The 20,766-nt window shown below is 40.4% G+C and overlaps 1 protein-coding gene across 1 annotated transcript; it reads left to right on the forward strand.

The window, feature by feature from the left end:
• Positions 1 to 521: 521 nt before the first annotated feature.
• Positions 522 to 16,695, forward strand: LOC139469776 (organic cation transporter protein-like). The gene is made up of 10 exons (XM_071252066.1): positions 522 to 657; positions 8,720 to 8,946; positions 9,869 to 10,099; positions 10,420 to 10,622; positions 11,150 to 11,857; positions 12,346 to 12,480; positions 13,447 to 13,532; positions 14,813 to 14,930; positions 16,062 to 16,134; positions 16,552 to 16,695. The coding sequence occupies exons 1-10, from the start codon at positions 522 to 524 to the stop codon at positions 16,693 to 16,695; spliced, it is 2,061 nt and encodes a 686-aa protein (XP_071108167.1).
• The last annotated feature ends 4,071 nt before the right edge of the window (positions 16,696 to 20,766 follow it).

Raw genomic sequence — 20,766 nt, forward strand, 5'->3', positions numbered from 1 at the left:
ATAAATAATTCGAATATTATTACGCTGCAGTATCTACTACTCCACAACTTGGCATGTTCCTAGTTTCCAGGATCGACTGCTCCACAACTTGGCATGTTCCTAGTTTCCAGGATCGACTGCTCCACAACTTGGCATGTTTCTTGTTTCCAGGATCTACTGCTCCACAACTTGGCATGTTCCTTGTTTTTTTCAGGATCTACTGCTCCACAACTTGGCGTCTTCCTAGTTACTTGGATGATTGGTCTCAAATTATGATCCTTGAACCTCAAGCAAGGTGTCCATCACACTCCACAATTAACTTCATTTCATATTCAATTCCACGTTTATGTTAAATTCACTGTTAAATTCCACATAAATACGAAGCTATTTTAGGAGCTGTCGAGGCCAATTGTTTTATAGCAACCATAAATAACCCCGTCACGTCCATGCAGCATATGACAGACTTAATAATTAGAGGAGACTCATTGTGATCTGCATTTCATCCCCGCATCAGATGTAGCTCCGTACCAAACACAATCGAAATGCACTCGGATGTTCGCGTGGAAGATGTTCTTAGAGCTCTGGGAACAAGTAAACGGTATCACATCTGCCAGTACGTATGGCTCTTCCTGTCTATGTTGACGGTTACGTATGGGATATTAGGCTACGTCTTCGTTGGTAAGTCTCTTTGTTCATGATGACGTGCTAAATTTAGTCTCCTTGTTCATCGTTGGAGGGGGAGGGGCGGGGTGTGGCTTTCCTTAGAAGAGTCAGAAACCTATGATCGTGGGTTCAAATTTCGGTTCGCCCAGATTATGTTTGTATGTTTGTAGGGTTCGCCAAAGTGTTAAACGTCTGAGACCTGCATCACTTCAGGTTTCGCTCCCACAAGAAGGCACGCCATGGTTTAGCTGAATTACTTTAAAGCAACGTTAAACCTAACTCACTCACTCACTCACTCACTCACTCCTCGCTGATGAAGACGTACCTATTTCAGGATGTTACGTACGGAATACGGCTATATACCTCTGTCAGTAAGTTTTGTCTCGTGTTCAAGATAATAACATTTCTTACGATGTCAATACATTGGAATCTGGAAAATACTAAGAATAGGAGGTAAACTGACTGAATGATTGAATGTTATGGCAAAAGTTAAATTCATATCCCATTTCAAAGATCAGCGGTAGCCATACATCACCGCAAACGCAAAACCTCGTGGTTTCAAGCATCATACTCGTACCGAACTATACCAAACACACTTCTACAATTATCCCCATTCACGCCATGTGTTTTACATACTCGAATGTGTGATTCTGGCATAAGGCCGCTTTGACCATAATTCCGCGGAATACGAGATTCAAACCCATTGGCCGCGGATCCTAGCAGCAAAAGTATACAAAGTTGAAAGTGTATGAGTATTGTTTTATGCCACTTTAGTAATATTCCCGTAACATAACGGCGGGTTACACTTGAAAAAAGGCATCGCAAGTTGTTCCCATTTGGGAAGTCGAACCCGTGCGTACGGTGTGACGAGCGAACACTAACTTTATCGGTAAATATATTTTTTATACTCTCTTATTTACTTCATATGCACGCGGACACAGATGACTCAAACATGACATGTTATATTATTTATTTAGGCCATCCGCCCATTGTACATTATCTAGTACATTATAGCTCCGTTCGTTCTCTAGTACATTATAGCTCCTTTCGGCTATACATTATAACCTTGAATCGTGGCTGCTGCTGACGCTAACTTAAGGTTTTCTAACATTAATTGTTTGGTTAAAAAGGTAACTCAACAGACATAACACATGGCCTACACATGCAATCAACATACGCCTTAATAGGCAGCGGCAGTCCACGCTGTAACTGAACAGATCCGGGGTAGAATAGGTCTTCAGCAACCCATGCTTTCCGTAAAAGGCAACTATGCTTGTCGTAAAAGGCGACTAACTGGGACGGATTGGCAGGCTTGCTGACTTGGTTGATGCATGTAATCGTATCCCAATTGGGAGAATCGATGCCAATGATATTAATCACTGGATTGTCTGGTCCTGACTCGATTATTTACAGACCGCCGTCATATAGCTGGAATATTGCTGAGTGCGGCGTTAAACAACAACAACAAACAACAACATGTAACTGAACAATATTTGTATGGCGCTTCAGGAGATATACCCAACGTAGTAACTGTTAAATTGTATTGGTATTATTCTATTTTTGGGAAAGCAGGTATAATATGATATCTACAAAACTGGTCAGAATAAAACCCATCTGTGTTGAAGTGAATATATACAAATACTAATAGAAAACTGAGAATTTGCCAACAGTGTAATCTGAATGCAGTACCATATCCTCCTTGTATGTCCAGCTTTACAAGGTTAAGAAATAGATACATCAAACAAAATCATTATGTCCATCCAAATATAGATACATTTCCATCTTTGCTAAGCAGTACAAACCATGATGCACTGCAGAATATATACATGTTATTTATTATACAATTTTTCATAGAACATATATTACATTTGAGTAAATGTATAACTGTTATTATATTATATTATTATATTGTTTGTAATGTACTCTTGAGTACCGAAAAATACAGAAAAGTCAGTATGATTTATAGTATGACCAAAAATTATTGAGAATTTTAGGGATATGTTTAAGTGGATATCTAGTATAAAAAACACTGACCAGCTATCAAGTGCTTGGTTTCATTCAAGAGAGACAACTCAGTTAATCCTATTTCATTAGTTTGTGAAGTGTTATCCCCCTTTGTTTACTTGCTAGCAGACATCATTTTCAGTGATCCCCAGTATGGATGATTTAGAGAAGAGGAGGTTGATTTTAGAGTATTATAACAAGGACATCAGATCAGCTAAAGCGATTGCAAGTAGAACAGGCATCCCTTTGTCCACTGTTTATCGTGTTTTGAAAATTTTTGAAAGTGGAGATAGCATTGAGCACAAGAGAGGCGCATGTAGGCCCAGAAAATTGACAGTCGATGACAGGAGGCGGCTTGGTATTCTTGTTTCTAAAAACAAACGAAGGAGTTTAGGAAACTTAAGACTGAATATGATTGATAGAGGAACTTTGGCTGTCTGTAAGGAGACAATTAGAACTGAGTTGCATGCAATAGGTTGGGAGAAAAGTCGAGGAATTCCATCACCGATCATGAAACCTGAACAAAAGGATCGAAGGTTGAACTGGTGTTTAGAGAATTGACATTTTAACTGGGACAGTGTGATTTTCTCAGATTAAAGTTCTGTGTGGCTGTTTCCTACTACACTAAAATTCTGGACCAAACAAACTGAAAAACCTTTGTATCTGCGCCCAAAGTACAGTCCAAAATTTCACGTGTGGGGTGGCATATCTGTGTGTTTGGGGCCACGCCCCCGTGTGTATTTGAAGGGAAAATGAACAGTGAGTGGTACACAGATATTCCCGATATTTACTTCCATTTGCTCAAGTATTCTATGGAAATTCCTGGATTTTCTAGCAAGACAACGACCCAAAACATCGTTCAAAGCATTCTGAGGCCTGGTTTCGGACCCAAAATATGACATTATTAGATCGGCCAAGCTACAGCCCCAACCCTGACCTAAATTAAATCCATTAGACAATGTTTGGGGGGGGGGGGGGGGGAGGAAAGTGTCAATAAAAAATCTGACAAATATTGCTGAAATGAAAGAAGAGGTGGTCCGATATTGGGACAGCATGAACCACGACTTTCTAACTTCTTTGATCAGTAGTATGCCCCGCCGCCTTGAAGCCTGCATTGCTGCCCATGGTGACTTGACAAAATACTAAGTGTTCACCTGTCTTTGAAGCTGGAGTTATGTTGGACTAATATTCACATTTAATACGTGAGTAATGAGTGAAAAAATTAAAAAAATTACAATCTTTAAATTCTCAATAATTTCTAGTCATACTGTAACACCACATAATCCATAAAATCGCAACCATGATATTATATCCAAGGGACTTAACACTGCGTTATAGGACTTAGTAAAACGTGAAATAAGTTCACATGCAAGAAATACAACATGATACATGCTTATGCTTACGAAAATAAACATAGTTCAATTAATGGGTAGTTGTTTTGAGACTTGTAAAAATGTTTGCACTACTGGGTGAAACATCATAAAATCTCCATACTTAAGTAATAGCATGCATCATAATTATTGTTAAGCTTTACCAACTATATATCATAAAGTTTAATATCATATGGGGACGGTCGGGTAGCCGAGTGGTTAAAGCATTCGCTCGTCACGCTTAAGACACGGGTTCGATTCCCGACATGGGTACACTGTGTGAAGCCCATTTCTGTTGTCCCCCGCCGTGATATTCGGGGAATATTGCAAAAAGCGGCGTAAAACCATACTCACTCACTCACTCACTCACTTAATATCCTATCTCATAAGTCTGTGAGTAATAAATACTTAATTTTGAAAAATAGATTTATATTTATGAAATAATGGTTTAACCATAAGGGTTCAAATAACATTCGCTAATATTCGTGTTCCTACTTTGGGTCCAGCTAATAACACGCTCAAAACCGCTACTATTATTTTTACGTTTTTGATCTTGAATCATAATCAAAGTTCATTTTCAGTAAAACAGAGTACAGGGGTTTGGAGGTGATAAATTCTGTAAATCCCACGGAACACATTGGCAGGCAGTGTCGCTCCGTATCCAACAGTAGAGACATTATACTCGAGGGAATAGGTGTGATGTACTCTGTGTGTGAGCCTATGTACCCCTAGCCGTAAGAATCACACACAGGGTACATCACACCATATGTCCCGACATTCATTCATACATTACCGGAATTTATGACCCGAAGTCTCACCGAGTAAAAAGCTTTGATTCAGCCATTTTTACAGCTAGCAAGGCGACGCAAGGACCCGAGTTACTTCCCTTTACTCAATGCATTGGTATAAACATAAACTAAGGGGCCAAAAAACCGCCACCAAATAAATAATGGTCGTCAGTTTTCAACAAATTTGCCAAACAACACGAAAACAGTTGGGAACACATAGCTTGAATGCAACTAACCTATTCCCTGTGAACATGTGCACGTGCTTCACGTTATTTGCGAGAAAAGTGAACTTAATCACTAAAATATGCAAAATGTGCACAAAGTTAACCATATGAAATTCAGGAGCAGGATTGTACTCTCTCATTACATGAAAACGTTTAAAACGACGAACATGCCTTGACTAACCGCACTGCTGAGGGAGAGGGCCATCGGTATGTTGCAAATGGGAGCGACGCAGGAGCACGTTGCCATGATCACAGGGTGCTTCAAGTGTACCATCGCCAGATTTGTCATACGTCACAGGCAAACTGGCAGTACTGCAGACAGGCCGAGGAGTGGTGGAAGACCCAAGGTCACGACCCCACAGGAAGACCGTGTATATACATATATATTCCCGTGTAGTGACATATACATATTTTCTCCAAGTAGTGACATATACATATATATTCCCCAGTTGTGACATATACATATTTTCCCCTAGTAGTGACATTTACATATATATTCCCCAGTAATGACATATACATACATATTCCCCAGTTGTGACATATGCATATTCCCCCCAGTAGTGGCATATACATATATATTCCCCAGTAATGGCATTTACAAATATATTCCCCAGTAATGACATATATAGAGGTTATTACGCGTGTATGTTTGGGGATGGTGAATATCCTGCATTAGGAATAAACATTGTATTTAGCGAGCCTTGGCGAGCTAAATACATAGTGTTTATTCCTAATACAGGAAATTTACCATCCCCAAACACACAAGCGTGATAACCTCTTTATCATATAATGTCATTTTTTAATTCTGTGCTTCAAAATCGCTTTCCCTCTCCCAAAAACATTACTGAAACATTGCGAGTTTTCCTGGAATGCGCGCATTAATATTTATTATGTCACAGGGTAAGTGATGTGTCAGTCGGACAGTGACAGTAGCCAATATAGTTCCAGCTGAAATCTCTTTCTTATACAGTGGCGAAGCAACATATACGCAAAACAACAATTGTTTTTAATTGCCTTTCGCGGCAATCGATCTGTCTGTCTGCTAGAGTAACTGCCCTTTGTCAAAGGGAAGCTACTCTAACCCTAGTTTATGAGACGTCACGGCCACGGTCAGACGTTGTTGACAGTCGGTCTGTCTTGTCATAACGTTAGGAAGTGTAGTCAGATGTACACACAGCGACAAAACGAAACAAGGTAACAATTCAAACATATTTCGGCCAAATCCAACTATTTTAATTTGTGGAGAAAGGTTCAAGCCGCAGAGTCTACAGTCTACAAGCACAGATATGGCAAACTGATCCCGCTTGGCTAGGCCTCGTGCCCTCGCAAAATTGTGTCGAAATTTATATCTCCAAAGTTGCCAAAACTTATAAAATGCCTTAGCTACGTCACAGTTAGACACTGATTTTCAGTATATAAGACTGTTCTTTTGATAATGAAAGCAATTACCCAGTAGTGACATTTACATATATATTCCCCAGTAGTGACATATACATATATATTCCCCAGTAATGACATAAACATATATATTCCCCAGTAATGACATTTACATATATATTCCCCAGTAGTGACATTTACATATATATTCCCCAGTAGTGACATATACATATATATTCCCCAGTAATGACATATACATATATATTCCCTTGTAATGACATATACATATATATTCCCAAGTAATGACATATACATATATATTCCCAAGTAATGACATATACACATTTCCCCCCAGTAATGACATATACAAATATATTCCCCAGTTGTAACATATACATATTTTCCCCCAGTAGTGACATATACACATTTTCCCCCAGTAGTGACATATACATATATATTCCCCAGTAATGACATATACAAATATATTCCCCAGTTGTAACATATACATATTTCCCCCCCGATGTGACATATACATATTTCCCCCCTGTAGTGACATATACATATATATTCTCCAGTACTGGCACATACATATCCTCAGAAGTGACATATACATATTTCCCCCCAGTAGTGACATATACATATTTCCCCCCTGTAGTGACATATACATATATATTCTCCAGTACTGGCACATACATATCCTCAGAAGTGACATATACATATACATTGCCCGGTAGTGACATATACATATATATTCCCCATATACATATATATTCCAAAGTAATGACATATACAAATATATTCCCCAGTTGTGACATATACACATTTTCCCCCAGTAGTCACATATACATATATATATTGCCCAGTAGTGACATATACATATATATTCCCTAGTTGTGACATATAAACATATATTCCCCAGTAATTACATATACATATATATTCCCCAGTAATGACAGATACACATTTTCTCCCAGGAATGACATATACTTATATACTCCCCAGTAATGACAGATACACCCCCCCCCCCCTCCAGTAGTAACATGTACATATCTATTCCCCAGTAATGACATATACATATATATTCCCCAGTAATGACATATACATATATATTCCCCAGTAATGACAGATACACATTTCCCCCCAGTAGTAAGATGTACATATCTATTCCCCAGTAATGACATATACATATACATTTCCCAGTAGTGACATAATATTTTACATTGTATGCTTCAGTGTGAAAGACTGAGTTTTCAGAAGTTGAGAGAAGTGATGTTTTCACTGTTTGACGGAACTTTATTGTAATACAAGCGTTACCTCCCCACCAATTGTCTCCCTTTATTGTAAGTGTTTGTCACGTACACAAACTGTTGTCCGGACACGAACCTTTTTACGTTAATCCCACAGTGACAAGGCAAAATAATGACAGATGGTCGTTTATATGAGGTAATATCGCTTCTTGCCGTTTGTTATTCTCTTGAAAATGTTCGTTATAAACTGTAAATTACTTATTTAACTCGTCAATCGAGACTGCTCGTTTTTTGTTACTTGACCAGCGTGTATTCCTTCGCTTCCAACAGCGCTCTCGTAGCTTTCAGGATTATTGTTTTCGAAGTTGGTTTTGTATATAATGTATGGTAAATAATTTTAGGAACCACTTCAAATATGTTTTTATTACTTTTGTTTATATTTTTTAAGGTTTTGAAATCTCGGAACTACTTTTTAAGTCGCAATTACAAGGGGTAGTGAAACGTGTTAGGTAGGGAGAATGTACGTTTCAGTGTTTTACATTTGTAATGAAAAGAAAAATTCCGGTAGACAACTGTAATAGATAGGACATTCCATGTGTCCCCAGTTTCATCGAGTCGTAGCAAACAACTCGTAGCAGACGATGCAAACGAAATGAGTTATTTCACTTACGCAATACATTCTGAGTGGGCTACATGGAAAATAATTGCCTGCTCCTTAACCAATCACAAGCTAGTATTTTAATGTAAGATGAGATAAAAACATATATATTCCCCAGAGGTGACATTTACATTTATCTCAGAATACATTAAAATACTAGCTGATGGTTGAGGAAGTTCACACACAGGGGACATCACACCATATACACCTCGAGATTGGTAACATACATATAAACACATGCGAGTGTAGCAATTTCCTTATTACTCATTATTTCCTTATCATTTTGAGCCTCTTTTGAAAAATGCACTGATCAGTGGTTCGTGTACAGGATGGTAGATAAAGTGAAAATGACGACTGTGTCCTATTAAGTTTCCTACACCGACTGGAAAAGTTTTGGGTCTTGTTTCAGGTAAAAGTGTAACGAGCCAATGCGCGACCTTGTCCACTCAGTCCATCGACGGCATCCTAGCGTCAATCAACGTCCCTGCGATTGACGTGGTAGGAATTGACAGCATCTACAACGAATGTACCATCGACGTCACCGTAAACACTGCAACAACTTCACAGACGGTTGTAGTAGGATGTCTAGATGGCCAAGACTTCGGGTCTCTCCGGTTCACTTCCGTTGTATCAGAGGTAGGGATTGGTGTCTGTTGTATTGGGTCTCATAGCATAGGTGGGTCGTGGAGACTGTTACATAGAAGGTGGTTAATGGGGTCTGTTGCATAGAAGGTGAGGTGAGGTGAAATGGGGTTTAACGTCGCGTCCAAGATTATTGCACTTATATAGCGACGTGCATGTACGTGTGTGTGTTTGTGTGGCTGCTTGTACTAGTCCGGACTGATGCCGATTTATAGTGCTAGCTCACTGAGATACCATGCCGCAGTTTAACATGAATACCCCACTCAGACACAGTATACTGACTCCGAGCCGACCAGTCCTTGTTTTAGCCCCTTAAAGCCGAGCACCAGACAGGGTAACAACAAGTACCATCTTTTAACGTCTTTTGGTATGACGCGGCCGGGGATCGAACCCCGGACCTTCTGCTCTCCGGGCGGACGCTCTACCACTAGACCACGGAGGCGGTCGTTGCTTAGAAGGTGGTTAATGGGGTCTGTTACATAGAAGGTGGTTAATGGGGTCTGTTACATAGAAGTTGGTTAATGGGGTCTGTTACATAGAAGGTGGTTAATGGGGTCTGTTACATAGAAGGTAACTATGGGGTCTGTTGCATAAAAGGTAGATAATGGAGTCTGTTACGAGAAGGTAGGTAATCGGGTCTGTTATATCGAAGTTAGGTGATGTGATCTGTCATATCATAGTTGGCTAGTGGGCTTTGTTGTGTCACAACTGGATAGTATGACCTGCTCATTGTAGGTAGTGGGGTAGGCGGGATAGGTTTTTAGTGGGGTCTGTTACGAGAAGGTAGGTGATGTGGTCTGTCATGGCATAGTTGGCTAGTTGGCCTGTTGTATCACATCTGGGTAGCATGATCTGTCCATTGCAAAGCATGATGTGTTGAACGTCGTTGGCTAAGGCGTACATACACATGTTCCAGTTTGGCCTGGTGTGCGACAGGAAGATCCAGTCGAGACTACCGCAGTTCCTGGTTTTGGCCGGGGAAGCATTTGGCGCCATCACCATTCCTCTTCTGGCCGACAGGCTGGGCAGAAAACCAATGATCATCACAGCGCATGCGGTGACCCTGCTCCTGACAGTGGCGATGGCATTCTCCCGATCTATTGTTGAATTAACCATTCTTAAAGCCTTTTCTGGAATATTTATTGAAGTGAGTGTAAAATATAATCCCGATTGCTATTTATCCATTAAGTCGCGTTCTCATTTAAGGCGATGTAGCGCACCCGAGAATCCTCATCACCACGTTGAATATATAACTCTACATGTTCTTTTATAAATCGCCTGATGACTTGGTTGATTACTTGTCATCGTAACCCGACGGCGCGGATCAGTGTTCGACGTCAAATAATAAAGAAGCGACCCCAAAATTGTCACGGTGAAACTCATTTGCAATAAGTGACAAGATCCAGGTCTTTCTGATTTTGTAAATGTTTCAACTGACTTTGCCAGGTTGTTCCTTTGTTGTTCCAGGGTGTGCTGCTGGTGCTGGTGACCATGGCACTGGAGTTAACCCTCACAAAGGAAAGAAAGTTTCTGGCGTTCTTCTTACTGTTCAGTTGGTCCATAGCGGGCTTGACCTTAAGCGCCATTGGGTTTAGTCTGAGGCTGATGTCTTGGCGAACCATACAGTACGCACTGGCGGCTGGTTCTCTTGTTGTGTTTGCTCAAATCCTGTAAGTTATTTTATGACCTATGGCATATCTTCATTGTGCATTGCTTGCTTTCGTAATAGGCAACATGGCTGTAAGTTTCATACCCTGCAATATTTATAAGAAGATAAGCAATAAAAATTGAATCAGGTAGACTGCATTCCTTAAGATGCATGACAAAATTTTCTCGGCCACAGCTTTTACAAATGTGAGGAAGGGGTTGGCCTATTGAATTTATAAATAATTGAAAACAATAGTGATACGGGAGGAACACAGTAAACTCTGCTCTTTAACACAATGTCAGATGTCAACATGTCATTTTATCGATAACACAGAATTCTTCATATAAGGCGGACATTTGGAAAAATATTTTTATGTTAGCAATAAAAATGTTTGATACGCAGGATTTAGAGTGTCGCGACGATGCACGAGAAACTATTCCTTCTTTAGCCTTACATTTATATTTTAAAATAAGATTTCATGGTAAGTGCTGCACTGACATGAGTATTGTTATTTGTATACATATCCATCTCCTGATAACCATATTTCAGCATACTGAATGAGTCTATTCGTTGGCTTTTTGCTGTCGGTCGATATAAGAGTGCCCAAAGATTGGTGGAATTCGCAGCTGAGGTTAATGGTGTAGATGTTGATGAAAAGTTGATATATGGCGTAGGACACAATGATGAGGAAGACGTCATCACAACCACAACACCTAAGCCTACAACGAACTCTAATCCTGCAAATGGCACCACCCCGGCCTCAGAAGACACGCCAAAAGAAACATCCGTGCCAGAAGTCACACCAACAGAGACATCTGTTTCAGGAGACACACCAACAGGAACATCCATTACAGAAGACACAACAACGGAAACATCAGTTCCAGAAGTCACACCAACAGGAACATCCATTCCAGAAGACAAACCTGCAAGCACATCCATTAGAGAAGACACTCTAACAGAAACATCTGGTCCAGAAAATACACCAACAAGAACAAATGTTCCAGAAGGCGCTCCAATAAGAACATCAGTTCCAGAAGACGCATCGCAACCTGCAACGACATCAGCAGGAACAGCAGCAGCAACATCAACAGCAATAGCACCGATATTAGTTGCAGGAACAGCATCAGAAATATCAACAAGACCAAGAGTAGTAACGACACATACTGGATTCAAGGAAGATATTGATTCACCTAACTGTTGTGCTTTTGCTCGCAACAAACATTTATTAATAAACCTGCTTATTTTCATTTACATTTGGTAAGTACAAGATTTATAGGAAACAAAATAATGAAACACATGCAACAGGTCTGATTTCGTTTAGTGCAATTTCAATGTCAAAGACCATTCTTAGGTGTGTGTTTGTTTGTCGTTTGACGCCGAACTCAGCAATATTCCAGCTATATGACAGCGGTCTGTAAATAATCGAGTCCGAACCAGACAATCCAGTGACTGGCATCATGAACATCGATCCCCGCAATTGGGACACGATGACATGCATCAACCAAGTCAGCGAGCCTGGCCACCCGATCCTGTTAGTCGCCTCTTACGACAATGCTCAAGTATACCTTGCTTTGCATATTCTGTATCATAATAAGGATTGGTCGATAAATATGTTATAGCATTAAGACACTTTCCAAAACACTTTAAATAATTTCTCGGTCGTGTTGCCCCTCCCTTTGCACAAAGATGGATATCTCATCCATTGTATGTTGTCTCTCTAATGCCTGATGTCTGGTAATGTGAAGGTTCGTAATTGGATTCTCCTACTACACCTTGTACCTGACTGAGAGCTCTCTCGCCGACGACCTGTACCTCAACTTCACCATCAACGTACTGTCGGAACTCCCCGCCGCCATCATCCTGCTCTTTGCGGTTGACAGGTATATCACGTATTAACCCATTAATCTAGAATAAGTCTGTTTCAACGCCGCGTATTTCAGTTTTATTATGCCTCAAAGTGGGATTGACCAATCAGAGAGCAGAACTACTAACCCCAATGAGAATGTATACCGTCAGTAAAAATCCAAGATGGTTGTTACTGACCTAATATGAGACCGTACACCGTCAGCAACAGCCATTTGGGATTTTCCAATACCCACCTCACATATTTTACATGAAAATTCTGGTACAGAAATTCGTTATTCCACACTGTTTTATGTTTTAATATCATTAATTGAGATGTGAAAAGACATTATTTTTTAAAGAAAACCACCCAATATCTTTCTTCTAACCTAATATGACACGTATATGGCAACTGAAGACACCATAACTAATAATATTGCGGTGTGGCAATTTAATATGGGACTGAGTGATTGAGTTTTGATTGACGCAGCTTTTTCAATATTCCTGCAATATCACAGCGGGGAACACCACAATTGTATCCATATGAGGAATCGAACCCGGGCCTTCGGCGAGACGAACAAACGCTTAAAAGGAAAATCTGAATATTTCTTTTTTAGATACCTAATTATTACATGATTATATTATTTAAAACAAAACCCTCCTCGGTGTGTAATGGAATGAGCGTCGGCCCAGAGATGAGGAAGGCTGCTGGTTCTATCCTGACCACGTCGTGCAAAAGAAGGTAAAGAGGTGGCACTATCGGAGTACTGGTCGGTTCGTAGTATACTGTGTCCGAATGGGGTATCCAAATGCGGTATATCAGTTGGCTAGCATAATAAAAACTAGACTAGAACAAGCAGTCACACACACGTGCATCACGTCGCTATGCAAGTCCAATACTCTGGAACGTGACGTTAAACCCCATTTCACCTCACCAACTCACTGTAACAATACATTTTCTCTATATGTTCACAGATTCAGATTACAAAAACTTTTTTTTGCAGCATTGGGAGGAAAAAGACTATCTTTCTCTTTTTGGGGACTGCAGTTGGCTTTCTGACACTTTCAACTATAGTTCGATTATTTGCAGGTAAGTATGACCGAGGGGATGCTTCTCACAATCATGGTATCGTTCCACGAGAGCTGACCCTGTGTTTGTAGAGAAGCACACGCTATAGAAGTTGACTGTGGAACCACCAATTAATATTTGGGTTTGGGGATACTTGAATTTATGTCAGAGAAAGGATGTCTTTTCTGTCACTGATGTAAAAGGGACATCATTTCCTGTGAAAGAGGAAGACAAACAATTTTAAAAAAAGCATTTATTTAGGACATCCAACATATCCAGGGAACGATTATTTCCTTTGGTAAAACTTGAGGACCAATTATTCTATTTTGCATTTTGTGGCGTTTTTTTAACCAACGGGGCTCTTGGTGCAACGTTCTGTAATCGAATATGTAATCATGAATATGGAAGACACCGGGATCAGATGGCGACAATGGCTGCCTAATTATGGATTATAAGATGGACGAGTACAATGGAAGAGCCATTTCCAACTTCGGGCCCGTGAAGATCCGGGGTAGAATAGGCCTTCAGCAACCCATGCTTGCAGTAAAACTGCTTGGATCGATGCTCATGCTGTCAATCACTGGATTGTCTGGTCCAGACTCAATTATTTACAGACCGCCGTCATATAGCTGGTCTATTGCAGAGTGCTGCGTTAAACAACAACAAACAAACATTTCCAACTTCGACCTCACTGACTGTGTATCGTGGTATTTTGTTGGCGGGATTAGTGCTCAATCTATTGACCGTCTGCCCCCTAAAGGCCTTAAGGTGCGTAAGTCGGGTTTCAGGGATATCACGGCGTGTCAGATTGATGTAAAGGAAAGTGATGCACTTTTAGAAAATTATCACTTTGGTGAAGAGTATGGGACAAAACCTAGAAACATAATCTAGTCCCGGGATTCGAACCCACGATTATCTTTCTGGCTTGCTTATGGAATGCAACCCTGCACAGCATATTGCTTTGGACGAGCGGGACACTCGTGACTCGATTACGTTGAAGATCCTTTGCGTATGCACAGAACTGTCAACAATGCCAATGTTTGGGATTATATCAACATTCATCCAACCCGTTTCGGTTTGGTTTGCTTTACGAACGTAAAAGGTTATTTGTTCACACTGAAATACATATGAGCGTGCGTAATAAATAAAATACCACATTCATCCTTGTTTAGATACCACTTTTGTCGAAACTCGAAACTCGTGAACTTTCCGTGTTATCTAACAAAAGTAAGTGTTGTCTTCTCTATTTATTGTACACATACTAGGAACATCGATTTCTAAGTATACTCCTAATTGTACAGGCCCGGGCGTTACCTCGGTGGCTTTACCACTCTTCGGATTCTTGGGAAAACTAGGCGTGGCCGGGACTTACTACACTCTGTTTCTGTACGTCGAAGAAACATTTCCCACAACCTACAGGTCAGTAATACAGTGCATGACATAACGTGGTATCACTTTATCACTGGCCTAGACATGTGGCATAACATAGTATTACTTAATCACTGGCCTAGACACATCGACACATGACATAACATGGCATTACCCAGTCACTGGCCTTGACAATTATATAACATGGCATTAGCCAGTCACTGGCCTAGACACATGATATAACATGGCATTACCAAGCCACCGGCCTAGACACATGATATAACATGGTATTACCCAGCCACCGGCCTAGACACATGATATAACATGGCATTACCAAGTCACTGGCCTATACACATAATATAACATAGTATTACTTAATCATTGGCCTAGACACATCGACACATGACATAACATCATATTACTTAATCACTGGCCTAGACACATTGCATAACAAGATATTACTTTATCACTGGCCTAGACACATCGACACATGACATAACATGGCATTACCCAGTCACTGGTCTATACACATGACATAACATGGCATTACCCAGTCACTGGTCTAGACACTTGATATAACATGTCATTAACCAGTCACTGGCCTAGACACATGGTATAACATGGCATTACCCAGTCACTGGCCTAGACACATGACCTAACATGGCATTACCCAATCACTGGCCTAGACACATGACAAAACATGGCATTACCCAGTCACTGGCCTAGACACATGATATAATATGTCATTAACCAGTCACTGGCCAAGACACATGATATAACATGGCATTACCCAGTCACTGGCCTAGACACATGACAAAACATGGCATTAACCAGTCACTGGCCTAGACACATGATATAACATGGCATTACCCAGTCAATGACCTAGACACATGACAAAACATGGCATTACTCAGCCACTGGCCTAGACACATGATATACCATGGCATTACTCAGCCACTGGCCTAGACACGCGATATAACATGGTATTACCCAGCCACTGGCCTAGACACATGATATAACGTATCATCAGCCAATAAGTGGTCTTGACAGATGATGTAACATGGCCATTACCACAGGCCAGCCCAACGCTGGCCCTACTGTATGCCGTGCGTGCCATGCCTGCCAAAACACCTTCAAGTATCGTCAAGTATTGTTATATAATCGTACTGTTTGTACTTTCAGACTGATCGGGTTCGGCACAGCTGGTATGTCGGGGAAACTAGGTGCACTTGGAGCCCCATTCATGGTCTTTGTTGTAAGTAGGGTGTGAAGACACGATCGATGTTTTTACACCGCTTTTCACAATATTCCGGCCTCGTTACTACCCGGAGCACCAAATGGCTTTTACACATTGTACCCATATGGGGAATCGAACTCGGGCCTTCGGCATGATGAGAGAACGCTTTAACCACTAGGCTACGTATACCCCACCAACCCCGATGTAATAAAACGCAGTTGGGAAAAGTGTGAGTCGGGGATTTGGGTTTAACGCCGGTTTGAATAGCATTGACCTTGTAGCACATATAAATGTGTGGGTTAAGACCGAAGTGATACTGATCTCAGACGTTTTCACCGGCCCTTCCATGATTAAGAAACGTGACTGCACACGTTAACCAATGGCCAATCAGCGGACTCCTAGCATGTTCTCTGATCATGTGTTTTGTATTTGTAGGCTGAGGACATGCCCTGGTTCCCGACAGCTCTAATCTCGGCTCTCCTGTTCATGGCCATATTTGTTGCTATACCACTGCCCGAAACTAAAGGGAAAGATTTGCCCCAGACTGTGGACGACATTGAGGAACTTTACAGGAACTGACTGTACCCTATATTAAGGACATTAAAGAGACTAGGGGCAGATGGAAACCCTGGGACGTCATACAGAGGACTTGCAAATCTCACAAAAAGACAACTAATGATATTCAAAGGCTTATTTCAATCATGTACTTATCTTGCCTGAGCCGTACTGCTCACTGCTCATCCACAGAGGTAGTGGGGAAATTATTTTTATTTTCACTGATAAATATATGTTTGTTTCAAGCTGATCTGCTTTTTCACTCGTGTTGTGTATAACATGTAATATTTGGTCTACTTGTTCTTAAAATTTCCGAGATGTTGTTCGTTGTTGAGTTATATTTCTATTTAAACCCAGGGCCTAGATTTTCGAAACGATCGTAGCCCTAAAATTTTCGTAAAGTTGTCGTAAGGAAACCGTAGGCTATCGTAGCGTATTTTCGAAACTATCGTAGCCCTAAGATATCTTAGATTGTCATAAATCTAAGATAGCCCCATACCTGTCGTGAGTTTATTTTATCTTCATCCAAGATGGCGGCATACTTTTCCATAGATATTTTTCCAAACAATTAGTCTGCTTTACGTTCAAACACTGACATTTCATTTTGTAAAACTGAGTGATTCAAATTGACACTTCGAAAACACGAAGAACGCATCAAGGATTTCACGTAAAAAATGTTCTTAATCGCGATAGCGATCCACATAACTGTGGGGTCAATAGCTTACAATATATTTCTATCCGAGTCTATGCTGAAAAAGTGTGAAATAACATACCTTTTCGATATTTTGGGAAGGATAAAAACGGAAGGTGTCGGCAGGCAACAGTAATGACCGTGAACCCATTGATAACTCAGGGGGATCTAATCTTAGTTCAAACTCTAGTTGATTGTGGTTTCCCTTTGTATTCGCCCGGGACACCTTTCTCAATGTTACAGTTTTCATAAAGCGCAGAGTTCCGCTGTTATATTTTCTGGATCGCATTTGTGTCAATGCTTTAGTCTTTATTTTCGCATTTTATAAAATTATATCAATCTACATATGTAAAAAACCCATAAAGGTTTCGCATAAGCTTTTACATCTAAAATCGTGTGGGACGGGTGGTTTTGATAATTGAATTTTAACTATACAGTGTAGTATTTATTGACTTACAAGGAAATACACGTGATCAAATATTTGTATACAATATCTAATATTTTTCTTGCAAAAGTAATTGAAATTTGTTTCGTTTAAATTCAATACCTATGTTATCTATATCATCTTGAAAGACAAATATTTGATAAAAAAATGATTAAAAACTGTCTGTTGAACAATTGCATTCTTTAAAAACATTGATTAACGGCATATAATTAAATTTTCGTTGGGTTCATGGAAATTCCTGCATTCTGATTAACTGAATTGGTCACGTGTTATTGCATTCATTTCCCAAATAAAAAATGGGTTTCCATGCTCATTCTGGTTCTCGTCAAAATGTAGCATAGTTTGCAAATTCCAATTTATGTTCGCAGAAAAAAAAGTTTATTGTATGAAATTGACTGATCAATATAAAATACACATTTTCAACACAATAATCTTTGCATTCAATAAACCGGTTTTAAAATATTTTGGTGTTTATAATATTTAAGTCTACATCTTCCCGTTTTATGTTTAAAAAATATATAGATATACTTGAGACCATTCAAACAATAAAATCGTTGTCACGTTGAGGATCAACGGACAAATACTAGTAAATGATCCTCAGCAATGCTGTCAGACAAGCCAAACATCATTGAATCTATCTTATCTTAACCTTAAGATATCTTATCTTTGAACGTAAGTTGTTAAGATTTATCTTAGCTAAGATCGTTTCGAAAATATAGGCCCTGAAATGCATGACGTGTGTTACCGGTTAATGAGTAAGAGACAGTACTACGTGCCGGTTCCTTACATGCGGAATGCGGCCTGACAAGGGTCCACATGCACAAAGCGACCTTAGCGCTACGACGATCGTAACTCAATACTTAAACATAGAGATAATTTATTTGTAGCGCTTAGATCACTTTTAGCCCAGTCGTCTAAGGCGCCGCGATTCGCACTGCAGAGTTGCGTCCCTTGGGCACGCCAGAAACCTATGATTGTGGGTTCGAATCCCGGTTCACCCCGAGTATGTTTCTAGGTTTGTCAGCACCATAACTGTGCTCATGGGTTTCATCGAAGTGGTAAACGTCTGAGACCAGCATCACTTCGGGCTTTCGTCCCACATTAAGCTGATACGCCGTGATATAACTGGAATACTGTTAACAGCAGCGTTAAACCCAACTCACTCACTGACACTAGATTACTTTGTGCAAGTGGACCCTGGTTCCTCAAAGCGATCGTATCGCTAAGAGGATCGTAACTGCCATACTTTAACCTAGACTTGCGACAGTCGTTACGTTGAGATCGCTATGTGGAACGGACCCCAGTGGTATTTTTGTGTGTACACAATATACATGTAAGTATGGAAGAGTCACCCACACAAAATGAGTGAGTATGGTTTTACGCCGCTTTTAGCAATATTACAGCAATATCACGGCGGGGGATACCAAAAATTGGGCTTTACACATTGTACCCATGTCGGGATTCGAACCCGGGTCTTCGGCGTGACGAGCGAACGCTTTAACCGCTGGGCTACCCGACCGCCCCTCACTCACACAGAAATGAGTTGCAACTGTCCAGGTGTTTAAACTCGAAATATAAATAGACAAATCCCCAGCCGTCAAAGAACTCACGCTGATGACGTTTTTGACATCATTAATGTTTGTTGTTTAAAGCCGCATACGCCCACTTATGGTGTCCCCCGCCGTGATATTGCTGGAATATTGCTAAAAGCGGCGTAAAATCAAACTCACTCACTAATTAAAGTCGCATTCAATAATATTGCGCTATATGATGGCGGTCTGTATATAATAGAACCAGGACAATACAATACAGTGATTGATATCATGAGCATCGATCCACGCAATTAGGAAACGATGACATGCATCAACCAAGTCAGCGAACCTGATAACCCGATCCTCGCAGTCGCCTCTTACGACAAACATACTGCAAGCGATCTACCCCGGATCTTCACAGGTTAATGGGAACAAGGATACCTAACACCTAATACAGGAGAAGATATACACTGACCACACCTGTCACCACTGTTGTCATCATGGTCACACAAACGCAACACCCGAAGACAATCAGTTGCATTTATTTGTACGTGCAGGTCGACGTATTGAGTTTTCGTCCTCATTAACAGTGGCAGATTACAATACATACTTAAAAAATGTCTCGACTTCAAATACTGACTATTGCAAATCGTGCCAGAGCTCTTGGGATGCTCCGGGTGATAGCCATTGTCAGGTGGCAGCACGTCACGCGGTGTTATTCGGAAACTGGTAGCGGTACCAAATCACTTGGACCAGTGAAAATCAGGGTTAGAATTGATCTTCTTTGATACTACAACTTCTAAAATACCACACACTGATACTGAAATACATATATTTATCTTCGGCAATATTTCTTTTTCTTATATTATTTTTAACTTTTAACAGTCCCATATTAAACAAATGACCGCTTCATTTGTTCAACAAAGCGATCTTAAGGTCAACCATAGTATCTAGGTGCTACAGATATCTTTACCAATGTTATACAATTGACCAGCTCTGTGTGTTCTAAATGACTGAGTGTCTGCCCAGAAATCAGAAGGTGTGTGTATTGACGCTAAATGATGGTATTTGTTGTTGCCCTGCCTGGTCTGATCGGAGTGAGTATTAATTAACTGCGACATGGTATCTCACACAGCAGCCCAACACACACGGACATGCAACGTCGCCATTAATAATCTTGAACGTCTGAAGTTCACATGTACTTAAGACATACTTGTGCAATAGTTCATCATCTCTCTATGGACTGGTTAACATTACTGTATAGCATATACCTGACCTGAGATTCGAACCCAAAATAAGTGAATCTCCGGTTCAACGGACAACATCTCCACAGCAAACCGCGCTTCCTTCAGTTGTAAATTATAGCCCAAAACTTCAATATTGATAATAAATCTTAATAAAGGGTTACCTTTTCAGGATTGCCAATA

Source organism: Haliotis cracherodii, unplaced genomic scaffold, assembly GCF_022045235.1.
Source record: "Haliotis cracherodii isolate W230 unplaced genomic scaffold, xgHalCrac1.p SCAF_1, whole genome shotgun sequence".
In the NCBI taxonomy this organism is placed as follows: domain Eukaryota; kingdom Metazoa; phylum Mollusca; class Gastropoda; order Lepetellida; family Haliotidae; genus Haliotis; species Haliotis cracherodii.